The sequence below is a fragment of the Dendronephthya gigantea genome, unplaced genomic scaffold, assembly GCF_004324835.1.
Source record: "Dendronephthya gigantea isolate DGI-Jeju-01 unplaced genomic scaffold, DenGig_1.0 000001F, whole genome shotgun sequence".
NCBI classification, from domain to species: domain Eukaryota; kingdom Metazoa; phylum Cnidaria; class Anthozoa; order Malacalcyonacea; family Nephtheidae; genus Dendronephthya; species Dendronephthya gigantea.
Genome location: NW_021163011.1, coordinates 4605874 through 4619583, shown reverse-complemented (window position 1 = coordinate 4619583; position 13710 = coordinate 4605874). Strand labels below are relative to the sequence as shown.

The 13710-nt window shown below is 38.0% G+C and overlaps 2 protein-coding genes across 7 annotated transcripts in view; both read right to left on the bottom strand.

The window, feature by feature from the left end:
* The window catches only part of LOC114524552 (rho GTPase-activating protein 7-like), a 41154-nt gene extending 32478 nt beyond the window's left edge, over positions 1–8676 (bottom strand). Inside the window, exons 1-4 of one of the 6 annotated variants that reach the window (XM_028545684.1) lie at positions 8379–8676; positions 2612–2699; positions 2362–2529; positions 2194–2230 (exon numbers count right to left, since the gene is read on the bottom strand). In XM_028545684.1, coding sequence (XP_028401485.1) covers positions 2194–2230; positions 2362–2529; positions 2612–2628 — 222 coding nt within the window. In that variant the 5' untranslated portion in view covers positions 2629–2699; positions 8379–8676. Of the gene's footprint in view, positions 1–2193; positions 2231–2361; positions 2530–2611; positions 2700–8378 lie in introns of those variants that run through there. The other 5 variants (XM_028545669.1, XM_028545693.1, XM_028545676.1 and 2 more) reach the window with 5 other exon arrangements.
* Positions 8677–10720: 2044 nt separating this feature from the next.
* Positions 10721–12639, bottom strand: LOC114530566 (zinc finger protein 501-like). Its single transcript, XM_028552140.1, has one exon. The coding sequence runs from the start codon at positions 12293–12295 to the stop codon at positions 10931–10933; it is 1365 nt and encodes a 454-aa protein (XP_028407941.1). The 5' UTR covers positions 12296–12639; the 3' UTR covers positions 10721–10930.
* Positions 12640–13710: the final 1071 nt, after the last annotated feature.

Here is a 13710-nt window from a genome sequence, read left to right as displayed (position 1 = left end):
TCTTTCGTCAACATTTGTATGTATGTAATGGTATACTGCGCAGGTAGTTTGATAAAGCCAATGGATGTTAAAGCGAACATAAAGAGGACACTGTGTGCCACGCCAACTGGCAAGCAAGATTAACTGTCCTCCACCACAAAAGAAAGAGCGAAAAAAGTTGATAAGAGGCTGGGTACGTTGGATGGCCTGTCATGATGGCCTTGTGATTTCTCTTGATTAACCTAACTTAAAGCATTTGCCGTGGTCTTATAAAGCAAAAGCGAGCCACATGTCTGTTATCTTTTTTTTTACTTTAGCCTAAACAAGCTTTGAGCGGATTATAAATAAAACTTTAATGTTTACAACGAAACTCCATATATCACCATTTTGCACACTGAAGATTTCAGTAAATGAAGTTATTGACACAAGAAATAAATTGCATACTGCTTTCCTATATATTTTGGATCCTCAACCACAGTTATGTTTACAATTATCATCAATTAGCCAATGGACACGTGAAATATTAGTTGTATGGGTAGTGGAGGTTCATATATACTTACAACATTCAGTTGTATAAAGAAGGTAGGTGTATGTATATTATGAAAACGAAAAATCAGGAAGTTTTGTTACCATTCAATGAAAACGATTTATTGTTTGATATACTGAGATATAAGACCACCTGTATTTTATCGTGCCATTTATAACGTGTGAAGTGGCGGTATTCTTACATAAAAACAAACAAACAGTTTTACGCATACAAGGTGACAAATGAAAATTGTTACCAAAAACATTAAGTTCCCGCTGTAACACCATTGCATGAAATGCTCTGAAAGATTATATTTCCGACAAAACAAAGTTTTATCATGGTTTTATGTTACGACTTGCGTGATTGATTACTGGAGGAGACTTGGAATGCATGTCGGAGGAAGAGCCAAAGATTTATCAGCAGACTCGCTGTTAAAAGTTATATTTTTAATGTTTAATTAGCAACTTTAATTAAATTAAGATGCTGAAAAATGAAGAATTTCCCAGCTTTTCAATTTCTGTTGAAAGGCCTACTGAGTATATGCGGAGCAAATTTACTTATCAAAGGTAGTAAATACCACAATAGTACAAATATCACACAACTCTTTACGTATGCGTTTGTTCTTTAAGTTAGAGTAGTTAGTAGTTACTGTAAGAGTATAGTTACTAAAAGTAGAAATTTTGTGGTAGTGCTTGTGGGCACAGATGATATGATCTTTTGCACAGTTTTCATGTAGTCAGAATTCTGCACGAGTGGTAAATTGAGTACTGGTGACTTGCATTCAGGGTCCACGGATTTTATTAATGCAAACTCTCTCACCTCCTCGCTCGCAGTGGATATATTCAAACCTTGTACCCACTTTGCCGCGGGCACATGTTATATTTGTTAGGTAGCATTAATTAATTTTCATTACATATTTTACACGCAGTTTTCCAGTTTTTGAGGATGAATAACTAATTTCACTTGAACTGGACGCACAAGGTGGCCCGAAGGAACACTCCTTGTGGTATCAATATGTTAGCTCCGATGGTTAGCTCTGATGATAAACGTCAGCGTGACGTCAATACCAACAATACATGCAACTATCAAATTTCTCCACTCGGCAATGGTAAAAAGAAGCTCGACAAATCGCTCTGCGTGAGTTAACTTTCATTTGACTGATCAATCGTCGATCGTTATAAGAACCGTTACTTCAACCTAGAATCACTTAAGCTGGTGACAGCAAGATCAAAAATGTTGTTTAAAGTAAAAAAAAAACAGGACTGTGAAAAACGCTCGGCTAAGTTACCAATCAATATGGGTATCGCCAGCTCTATTGACCCTAGAGGTTAAACGTTGGACGATTGTGAACAGTCAGGCACCTTAGCAAAGAATTGTCTGGATATCATTTATTACTACCAGACAGAACAAAAATAATAGGCTTTTCCTTCTCGGGATCAAATCCGCTGTTTATTAACCCTTTTACCACAGCTAGAAAGAGTTGCATTTTTGCATGCATCCACTATAATCTGGAAAAGACAGACCCCAAATATGGAGGTGCACTATTGAGAGCAGGTAATCGCATTAGAGCTGAAGAAAAATACTACGTCATAGCAAAATACTAACTTCAATCATATGATTTTCCCCCCTAATAATTTAGGGAAATAACTAAGTCAAAAATTTAATATAAAAGTGAGATTTAAGCTAACCTGGTAGGTCTTTGTGTCGACGGTTTGAATAAGTGATCTATAGAAAAATGTCGACAAGATAACAAAGGGAAACTATGCTCTACTAGTGAGTAGAAAATGATAAAAATAGAGAAAGGATGCAAGGAGGTTTTTACAGAAACACAGTCGACGAGACAAAGATTCCTTTACCTCATTTTTACTAGGCAATGACCTGGTCCTGGTGAGATCTTTCTTCTTATAAGTAGAGAGCCGATTGTTTTTCCTTGACAAAGGAGATGAAAGCGACGTCGCCATTCGAGGTATAAGACCATTAACCAAACCATCATCACAAATGACGTAATAAGAAGGAACATCTGTCTAGGAAAATGGTACGAGCAAGCATGAAGTGCTTCATTCAAAGTTAATTTCTCCTTAAAAAAACGATCTTTTTATAACTCACCTCGTCAGTAAATACATTTTCCACAGAAGTTGTGTCAATGCTTGTAGCTGACAAACTGCCACGACGATTTAGATTCGTCATAATACTTCTGAAACGAGAGAGTGGATTAGTAAATGCGTCGTAATCACAGCCTACTTGCAAAACAATGTATCAACTATCAGGTAATTGATAGCTGTAAAATTGCACTGGAAAATACCACAATGTCCTACTCGTGTCCATTAACTGACATCGCGTGCCCCATCAAGTTTCGCAAAATCATGTTGTCGAATCTTGAATGTATTACATTATAGCGATTATTTCACTATTTAGAATATCCGACCCAATATGTAATCTCTAGACCACTCTTTAGACAAAACAAATTTCATAAAATATGCAGACGGTTCGACAATCGCGACGGGTCCACTGAAAAGCACCTGTACAATAATGGTCACTTTGAATTTACCCCACTGATTCCTTCTTCCCATCCATGAAAACCATCGCCGTATCTTAGGATTGATATCTTAGTAATCTTAGTACAAAAGACGTACATTCGTGTTACTCCGTTTAAACGCACACACCAACACTGTTTCGTAAACAATAATTTCCTCAGCAACTAGGTCACTTGTTTCATGTCGTGCACACATGCATGTCATGATGAAAAGTGTAAACCGACGTCAAATGCATTTCAGGCATGCAAGCAATACGCGGAGGAATATGTTTTGTTACCATTCACCAGAGAGACGCTGGCGAGCATTCAGGCTAATCTAGTTAATTAATTCCATTAATTCCTTAATTCCTTAATAACTCTCGATTTCTTGATTTAAACTTTGGTAAACATTGAAATTTTTGCGCCCACCACTGTGACATGCAGACTAGAAAATGACCGGAATTTTCATTTTGGGGTTACACTATACGGGGAATTTATACATGTATGACGTGAATCCATGTGTTTAATATTAGGCAAATTAAGTAGAACACTTTTTCTGAAATTACATTTTTGTATAATTATAGGAATCGTACATATATATAAATATGCCTCTAAAACCTAATTTTGCGCAATTAAAAAAGTCAAAAGTCATCAATATTGAACCCTCAAGGCTCAAACAAATTGCTTCCAGTCTTCCACAGTCACTCACGTTCCGGCAAAATTGGTAATCGTTTCTTCTGATTGTGTGACTAATTACATCGATGAAAGACAAGCAAATTTCGTCTGAAAAACTAAGTATTTTTTAAGTAAAGCTAAGTAGGTTACCGCTTAGTAACACAGCCACACCCGTTTGTCAGACGTAAGACTCTGGTTAAAACATTTTCTCTATAGGATTCTCTTTAAAATGTGATAACTGATAAAAGCCCTTTACTTGTCCATCAGTCTGTGAATGGTTTGCGAAGGTCTGCAGTTGTAGACTTTGCACTTTTTTCCTTTTTTACTCTTTTCCTCGTTTGTCGCTTTATCCCGATAAAAGCTCTATAGTTACTATGTCTGTACAGTGGTTTGCCATTGATATTGCTTCAATGTACTACGTTAAATCATTTTAAGAAAAAACCTCACCATGCAGTGCCGGCATAATGCCAGGTTTTAGTCAAAACTGTCACTGATAGTGAGTCATCTAGATGTGCGTACTGGGGCTGGGTGCTTTCGTTCAAATACCATACAATACCCTCTCATAAACTTCGTAAACAAAAGTGAAGCCTGGCATTTGAGCAAATCGCCATAGCCCTCGTAAAGAACCTTTGCTGCATGGTACGCCCATGCACATGTGTACGCCAATAATCCACCTACCAAACAGCATTTGCTAATTGCTACGCGTCCCTTTCTCAACATTTGAAAACTTAAGTTTCTTCCTGCGACTGCGAGACGACTGGCCGCAAATCCCACGACAGCCAAGACTTATCTAACTGAAATCGGTGTGAATGAAAAAAGAGTGGACGCTCTTGTGAAATCAACTAAATGCCAAATAGTAGGATAACTCACCGACACTGAAAACATTGAACTTTTACATATTAAGATGGGGATGGAAAATTCCGGTTGCAGCCGATCCATTTACCTTTCTGGGGCCGGTTGTATCAAGCCCGTTTAGCTTAAACGGTGGATAAGTCAAAATTAAATATCCCTCTTACAACTCTCTTGAATGAGACAACTTGAATATTATGCACTGAATATGTAGTTGTAAACAGTATATTTGTATTAAGGTAAAAAACATTTAGTTTGCTTCTTGAATAAAACGATAGACTCGCTTTCTATTTTGAACTTAACCACCGTTTAAGCTAAACGGGCTTGATACAACCGGCCCCTGGCTTCATGCACCATATTACACTACCTCGAACATTAACCGAGGAAATTGGTCATTTCTCCCTTTCAAGTTTAAGAACTACAGAGGAAATCCGACGAAGGACTTTCCGCGCCGGAGAATCGAGTGCTTCGTATCTGAGCGCACAAAGTATGCTTTCTTCTAATTTTTTCTCTTTCCTAATATTACTTGATAATGGTCATTTAGTATCGTATATTACATACATAGATGCTTCACATTGGTTGACTGTCAATTGTACTTCATACCAATTTTCTTACGTACAGAAAACTCTCTCATGATGACTAACAAAGAGCTAGCACTAGTTCCTGGTCTAATGATATACATCGCTCTAAAATTTTATTGAAACTCGATGTCCATGTTGGAAATTGGTCTAGGGGCAATAGCTACGCTAGACTGATCTATAAACGTAGCCATCCTGGTTAAGGCCAGTGTAATCAATATCAGTAAAACCAAATTTGCAATACAGCAATAGTTTAAGTGTAGTATATTCTATATAAAGGGAAGGGATCACTAGTAAGGTATAAAATGTTACCAACTACTAAGTACGTCAGATGACTCAGATCTATAGACATAGTTTGATTGCCATGTATGCTTGTAATGAGTAGAGCTGGAATTATGAGTAAAGATATGTAGTTTTTTCTTTGTTAACAGACGAAATACGACGACTCTGTTATGGTTACTCAAACGGAGTCGCGCGTAACGAAAAGTTTTCTATCATTTTTTACAAGACAACGTCTCCCTTCTCGCTAATGTTGTGTTCCTATATACGGCTGTCTGGTCGTCTTCAAAAATATGCTGTTTGATAGCTGTGTCATCACTGTAAATATCATATTCTAGCAATACATAGAGCAAGAGCTGTGTTTATAGTTTTATCGAACTACCCATCTCGCTTTTTGATTGTGGTGAGCTCCTGAATCGTAGTCGCCTATGCCTATGGATGTTCAGTGACTATACAGAACAAACATGCATGGGAGTATATATATTATTTGTTCAGATAATAGTGAAGTCGGAGTTTAGCTCTACTTCACTACCGCTACGTCTGGAAGAACAGGAAACACCGAGCTAAAGCCGCGGAGTATATATATATATATATATATATATATATATATATATATATATATATATATATATATATATATATATATATTATACCAATAACGGCAGTCAGTGATATTGTATCTGCACGAGCAAGCCATAAAATATAAGACAGCTAGATTGAGCATAGATATACTAACAAAATGGCGTGGAATATATTTCCGCAGAAACAGAGACATAGTTTTACATTATAAAACACCAAACATATACAACATAAGACATATAGGCTATGTATGACCTATGTGGTCAAGGGGAGAACCCCGGAAATCCTATCTGAGTGATGTTAATGATTAAATTATGTGCATGTGTATATGGCCATGCATAGCAAGCCTTTTACAGCCATTTTTTCGCACATTACAATCACTGGACAGCATTGTGAATACAAAAACATGGCATGTGGCCAAGTCATGTTTGGATATAACTCACAAAGGTGATCGATAGAATTTCGGTGTTAGTATCAAACCTCTATTAAATCAGAGCAGTGTTTTTGTGCCAGCCGTCGCGATCATTCACAATCACAGTTGGTTGCATATTGTGCGTTGTTTCTCTGTCATCACACACACTACGACGTATTTGTTCCGTGCCATGTTGCCAAGCATGAAACTTGATTTGGTGAGGAAAATGCATTTACCCCAACCCGACTGCCTAATTTACGCTTCCATGCAAGTTTGGGTTCTTATGGAGATGCTATAAACATGAAGCTGTGTCTTAGGAACAAAAGTAATGAATTCAACAGGCTGTCTGTTAGCAACCAAAAATGGTCGCACATGCGTTGGTCGTCGTTATCAGACGTATCACAATCTGATAAAGCGTTCTTTAATTTGCCAATTTTTATAGATTTGGCGGCATGCGTCTAAGAAATCTTCCGCTATGCAATGAGACGGCTGACATAAACCACAGCTAATTCCTTTACAGTGTTGTTTTTACTGACGACGCAAATCAGTGTTTTCGCTCCACAGTTTAAACGCTTTCTTTCTTTCAGGATTAGTGCATGAATATAATAATTATGTAGTCATTTGTAGTCAATTATGGTTGTGGCCTATGCTTTCAATTTGGTCATCAAAGGCAGAGGTGTAACGGTGTAAAATTAACGGACACCCAAAGTCAGAACTTCCGGCCAAACATATTGGCGGACTCACAATCAACTGCGGGAATTAGTCGATAGTTATGTCAACACACAAGTCCTTTCAAAGTATTTTTACCATGGCGCTAGACTGTTATTTTCGCAAACATGTGCAGCGCTATATTAATATAATCTGACTGATGAATTGTGCCACCATATTGGAATACCTAAAAGATATTTGAAACAGCCACGAAGTAATAAGATTGCGGGTAACCACGTTGGCATACCAAATGTCCTGCATGTGATCAGCGATGCCAGTTTAATATGTGCGTGCCACGTTATTATTTAGGGCGCAGAATGACAGACGTGCGCAAAAACTAAGCTATTCTGAGTTTTTCTATCAAACACACGGGATTACAGATCCTTGTTTTAGCCTGGCAAGCAATTAGCGCTTAATACGACCCATCCGTTGCGATAATTATTCAACAACGTCCCCCGCGATTCATGTATACACTTGGCTTTGTTCAGACCCTGTTATTAAAATTTAAAAATGTACATACTGACAACGCGTCGTAGGTTTCAGGAAACAAAAATATTCGTCCAAATAAATGTGCAAGGGAAAAGGCAATAAGGGTCGCAGTACTCAGGTTCAAGAAGAATTTACAACGTACGAAGTACGAAGAATCTGATGATTGATGGTGAAACATAATGCAAATAGAAATGACTAAACTAGTAAATAACCAGATATCCAAGCAGGCAATACATAAAAACTAATAGCATTATAGCAATACACTTAAGTGCACTTCTATTCACAGCCTACAGAGATATATCTTCTCGAATATCTTAGCTTCTTACAAATGTGTTTAAGAGTAGCACGCTTGTAAAATTACCGTTTTTTATCAATTAATGTGGGGATTATCGTGTTTGCTACTGTTGTAAGCCTGTACGATAGTCGCGGACCCGTGGTGAGTCGTTGATCGTGGGTCAATAACCATAAAAACCCCAAGTTAAGTGCATCGTTTTAATCAAGTGTATAATAAGACGTAGAGTATCAGACACATCACTATATATTACAGCAGTATATCTAAAGATAAATAGCTTAAGACAATGCATCCAAGTATGTAACAACCTTAAGGATACCAGAAGTTATATTAACAATTTAAAGAAACCGCAAAAATTGTAGCGATGATAAATAACGTTGAACATTTGGATAGAGACTGACACCAGACCAGCCGTCAAGCCTTGCGAGACCCTATTCATGATGACCGCTTGTGATATTCAGACATCTATAAGAGACGAAATTTACAACGTAGTTTTATACCTTTATTATGAAAGACGTTATTCTTGCGGTAGTCTCATAACAGTTTCCGACAGCAATGTAGTTCAACAGCTCCACAGCAAAGACAGTAACCATTCATTCCGAAATACTTTTGTCACTTTCATCTCTCCTGCGTAAAATGTAACCAATGAACAGCACGGCAGATGTTACTTTCATAACCGCGTAATTATAAACTGGTTGTTGTGGAGATTTATCACTATCAGTATGGTAGCATGCGATATATCGCACCTTGTTGTATAATTAATGATAGGATTAATCGTTTTCCTTATGTGGACATGATGTGAACGAATTACCATAAAATTGGAAAGAAGCCGACAAAAGCATCGTATAAGGTCATTATACGTCTCCAATTACATCGGTCCAATCGCAATTTGATACATTCCAGATAACAGCGTACGAGTTTGTACGAGGATAACCTAATAAACATGACAGCCAACATCATCGCTGTTTGTATGAATGTGAATCTTCAGATCACAGAGTCTATTGCTTGTTATGAACTAGGGAAGATGGGATCGTTTGATCGAGAAGTGGACCTACGATAGCGTAAACTGGCCCCTAAGAGGGTACTGGATTGCTACCGCAGCGGTTGAAATTCTGTAGATAGAAAGAGGCCGTGCAATTTTTAATCTCAGAGGCCAAAATAAATATATCAAATCTGTCAACTAATAAGCATTGCTACTAATCATTGCTCATAAACGGTAAATATAAACGAAAATGCCCCGACGAGCGATTCCGGTGTCCTCTAAAGGGGGCCTCGACGAGATAAAATTGTCATGCTTTTATTTGAGATAATTTCATTGGGCAACTGATTTATGCATTAAATATGTACTTCCATTGAAAATTAAGCTATTTACATCGACATATTTCAGTTCATTTGTTCAATAAAGAGATAATTGTGTTTTCCATTTTGAGCTTATCCGCCGTTTAAGCTAAACGACTTTCGAACAACCGGCCCCAGAGTAACAATAAGTTACTGACTTACTGCCTTGCTCCCCGCTGCAGATTGTGGAAAAACGTGTGCCCTAAAAGACCAAGCTTATTGTTTACGAAGCGCAGAGCATAAAATGCAGGTTCAATCATTTACAACATTATGAGAGTATTTTTAAATTTTGGCTTACCCACCGTTTAAGCTAAACGCCTTTCGAACAACCGGCCCCTGGCCTGTGCCTATGGATATAATCAGGTTTTTCCAGAGCGTTGCATTGTAGCACCAGTGCGGTGACTACCTCCTCCGCAGGCGCTAGGAAGCATTTCGGGCGATTTCGGAAAAGGCGGCCCCAAAATATCACCCCCCCCCCATATTTGCCCGAAAAAGGTAGCCGCGGTGGTTGGCCAACTGTGGGCTGGCTTCGGCCTTGTGCACCACAATCGTCAGGGCCCAGCCCAGGGGCGCCTGACCCAAGCAAACAGCTGCTCGTGCTCCCCCACTGACATGGCCATTGCTTACGGGTGTAGCTAACTCTCTACCACCGGTTCTGGCTCTGACAGTTGTTTTGATTTTTAATTTAATTCGAAACGGACATTTTCGTATTCAACATTCGACCTTATATTATAGAAAATCGTAGCGTGTCAATATACCCACGTTCCTTTGTGGTCATGGTCATGACACGTTTACACGTGAAAATTGGGGATGAAAAAACACTCTGCAGTGGTAGAGCTACTTCCTCCGCAGGCATCACCGTCCCATATTTGCCTGAAAAGGGCCTGCGGAGGAGGTAGGTGGTAGAGTGAAAGACAAAGAGGATTTCGTAAAATTTTATTTTTTGTGTGTTGTTTGAATTTTGAAATGATTTTCGGCTGCAATACAATGTAAATGAATCGAAACACGCCATCTTTTACCCCAAGCCAACGTAATAGAGAGCTTTAGATTTGACTACGGCTACGACTATCGCTACGTGAACGACTGCGAAAAGACTGGGTCCTATAAACTTCGTAGCCGTAGTCGTTGTCAAGCGCGTAGTTACGTCGGAGGGGCGGGAGGGGTGTATGACGGTGATACACCCCGCTAAACTTAGGTAGTAAGTCTGTTTAAAAAAACTGTATGAAACTCTTCGAAATTTTGGATGACAACATGTTGGAAAGATGCATATGTTTTAAAAAGTTGAAGTTAATAATTTTGAAAAAATGTAATTCTTGGACGTTCTGGCCTTGCGTAATATTGCAACTATTCACGCAAACCTGATCAGTGTTTGGACTTTAGTTTACATTCCTATTCGTTTTCTTGCTATTACCTCTTCGCAGGGGTGGATCCAGCACTAGTGCACTAATTTGCATTACAAAGCAAAGTTGTTATTTTAAGCAGTTTTCTTGTGTCATGCAAATTAGTGCACTAGTGCTGCATCCACCCCTGCCTCTTCGTTTCTAAAAAAAACCGACAATACCGGTTACAAGAGTAGGGTTCGGGAATTAATATTATGCACACACCTAAAAATTTTATTAATAGAATATGAAAATCATAACAATTTGACAACTCAATAAAACTGCAGTCTTGTAAAGTATCTGATGTCACAAGTCATAGTTTCCCAATTTAGACATCATTGTAAATGAAACACTTCTATGTGGCTCTCCAAATCAGAGGGCAAATCAAATGTAGCAGAACAATGAAAACATATATATCCAATATTGGACATTGATATTCTGTGAATATGCGAATGTGGGTCTGGCTCAGCTTTTGCTCCAGTGCATCTGTGAGTTCCCATATTCTCTGAAGATATAAACCTGGTGTTACAAGCTTCACATTTATATGGTGTGTCACTGCTAGATTCAAAGTCTGGCAATTCCTGTAGACTATCTGTCTTGTCTAGATGGTGACTTTTGGCAACTTGCTGGCATTCTTCAACTTTGCAGAAATTTCTCTTTACATTGTTTTCATCTGTATCTGGCATATGAAAATTTTTGTGAAACAACACATCATTTGTCAACTCTTTAAATTTGTGCTCTTTCTTGTGATGCAGCAAACAGGCCTTTGTCATAAAAACATTTAAACACATATCACACTCATAGTGTTTTCCATTAGGATCAGTTGGTTTGTGAGATTTTAGAGAAGTTGACCTTGCAAATTGTTTGCCACAAGACTCACACTGGTGATTCTTCTCACCTGTGTGTGACCTCTTGTGACGTACCATAGTTTGTCTTCTGCAAAATGCTTTCTCACAAATGTCACATTTGAATGGTCTTTCTCCTGTGTGCTGACTTCTAACATGAGCTTGCAGCACTTTATTAGAAGCAAACTGTTTATGGCAGATCTCACAACTGTATGGTTTTATTCCAGCATGTGTCTTTCTGTGGGATATTAAATAGGCAGAATCCTTGTAACATTTACCACACATGTCACAGGTAAAAGGTCGCTGTTCAGAATGTGTTAATTTATGTACTGTAAGATGGTCACTTCGTGCAAATGACTTGGAGCATATATCACACTGGTATGGTTTATATTTGGTATGAATTGTTTTGTGACGAACTAATAATTTTTTTCTAATGAAACCCACACCACAAATATCACATTGAAATGGTTTTTCACCTGTATGCTTTCTGGTGTGAACTACTAAGTCACCCTTAGTACGAAATTTCTGCTGGCAAGTTTCACACTTGTGTATTTTCCCAATGCTATGGGTCTTTTTATGAGACCTTAGGTAACTTGATTGTGAAAATGTTTGATTACACGTGAGACACAGGTAGGGGTCCTCTCCTTCATGTTTTCTTTTTATATGAAGTACCACTTGTTCATTACGTCGAAATGACACCTGGCAAATATGACATTTGAAGGGCCTTTCTCCAGAGTGTGATCTTTGATGACGAATTAGATGGGAAAATCTGAGGTATACCTTCGGACAGCTCTCGCATTTATAGGTTTTCTTCTCTTCGGTTCGATTAGGAATTTCATCGTTATTTACTTCCATCTAGGGCCCCAAATTCGATTTTAATACTGAGGGCAAAGTTTTTCTGGATTATCGGAGTTTGGATGAAAAAATAGTTTTACCTTAAATAAATATGTTGAAACATTCAGTATAATATAAAATTTTTAGTAATTAGTATGTAATTGTCATTCTTTTCAGTTCAACATTGGACATTTGTACTACACGTGCTGATCACAATTCGATCTCGTTCCCTGAGTCCTCGATCTTTTTGAAAAGAGTTTGGGGACGAGGTTGATTGATTCTGACACTGGGATGATTCATTGATTTTATTGGGCAATCGATTGGAAGATGGTCATAGGATAGCCACAAATGAATTATGTCCTATTATGTCCTATATGCTTGAGATGATTTTTGTGAGGTAATTGTAATTATAAAACAACATGTATATAACGCGTGTTCTGATTGGTTGAAGCCCGTGTTTGGTCAGGCCATCCAAACACGGAAATTTCGCAGGAATTTAAAAACAAATTTACTATGGTTTGTTATTTTATAAAACAATTACCTAATGGTTTCCGTGTTTGGATGGCCTGATCCAAACACTTGGGAATGTTGCTCGAGTTAAGAAAAGCTCTTCGGCTCGTGTTTCGCGCGCTTTTCTTAACTCTCGCAACATTCCCGCGTGTTTGGATCAGGCCATCCAAACGCGGAAACCAGTAAATAATTGTATAGTACAATTTCAGGCTTTTCAGCGAATGTAGATTAAAAAGGAGCAAAACTTTTCAAGAGGCAAAACATGCACAATGGCGTTCCACGGCTACCAAAAGGAGTTACATCAATGGTTACATCAGAATGACGTGATTCACTGAAAATCTATAACTACATAATAACCTCAAAAATTCATTAGCCTATTTTATGTACATATATATTCTATACCATACATTTTCCCAGGCACGTGGAAGCAATGATGTTTCTTTACTCTTCATTATTTATTTATTTATTCTGGCATAGACTACACCAATGAGAACACTAGCTAGTCTTTGGGGCCCCACCTGAGCCGGGGCGGTGTCCTAACCCGACCTGGCGTCCGTTACGCCACTAAATTTTTTAGAGATGTACAGTCGAAATCGGTAGTGAAAAGTATAGTATTTGTATCAATTTTTAGATTAAATTTTTTTTATGTTAGAATGTAAAATCCAAATATATTATTCCAAGTTTCTTTTTATATTTGCATAAATATAAAATATTGAGGATATAGGTCTAGAAATAGTGTAGACCCTGAGTGGCCCTCCGAGTAGACTCAGTAGAGTTTTAGGAAAGAGCACGTTCACTTTTAACATGAGCAATCACACGGAAAGTAAGCCTAAATTATAACTAAAAGTAGTAAGTAGGTACACAATCTTGAATCGCGTATTTTCAATAATATTATTATTATATGGTAGCAAAGGTGTCTCCTATGC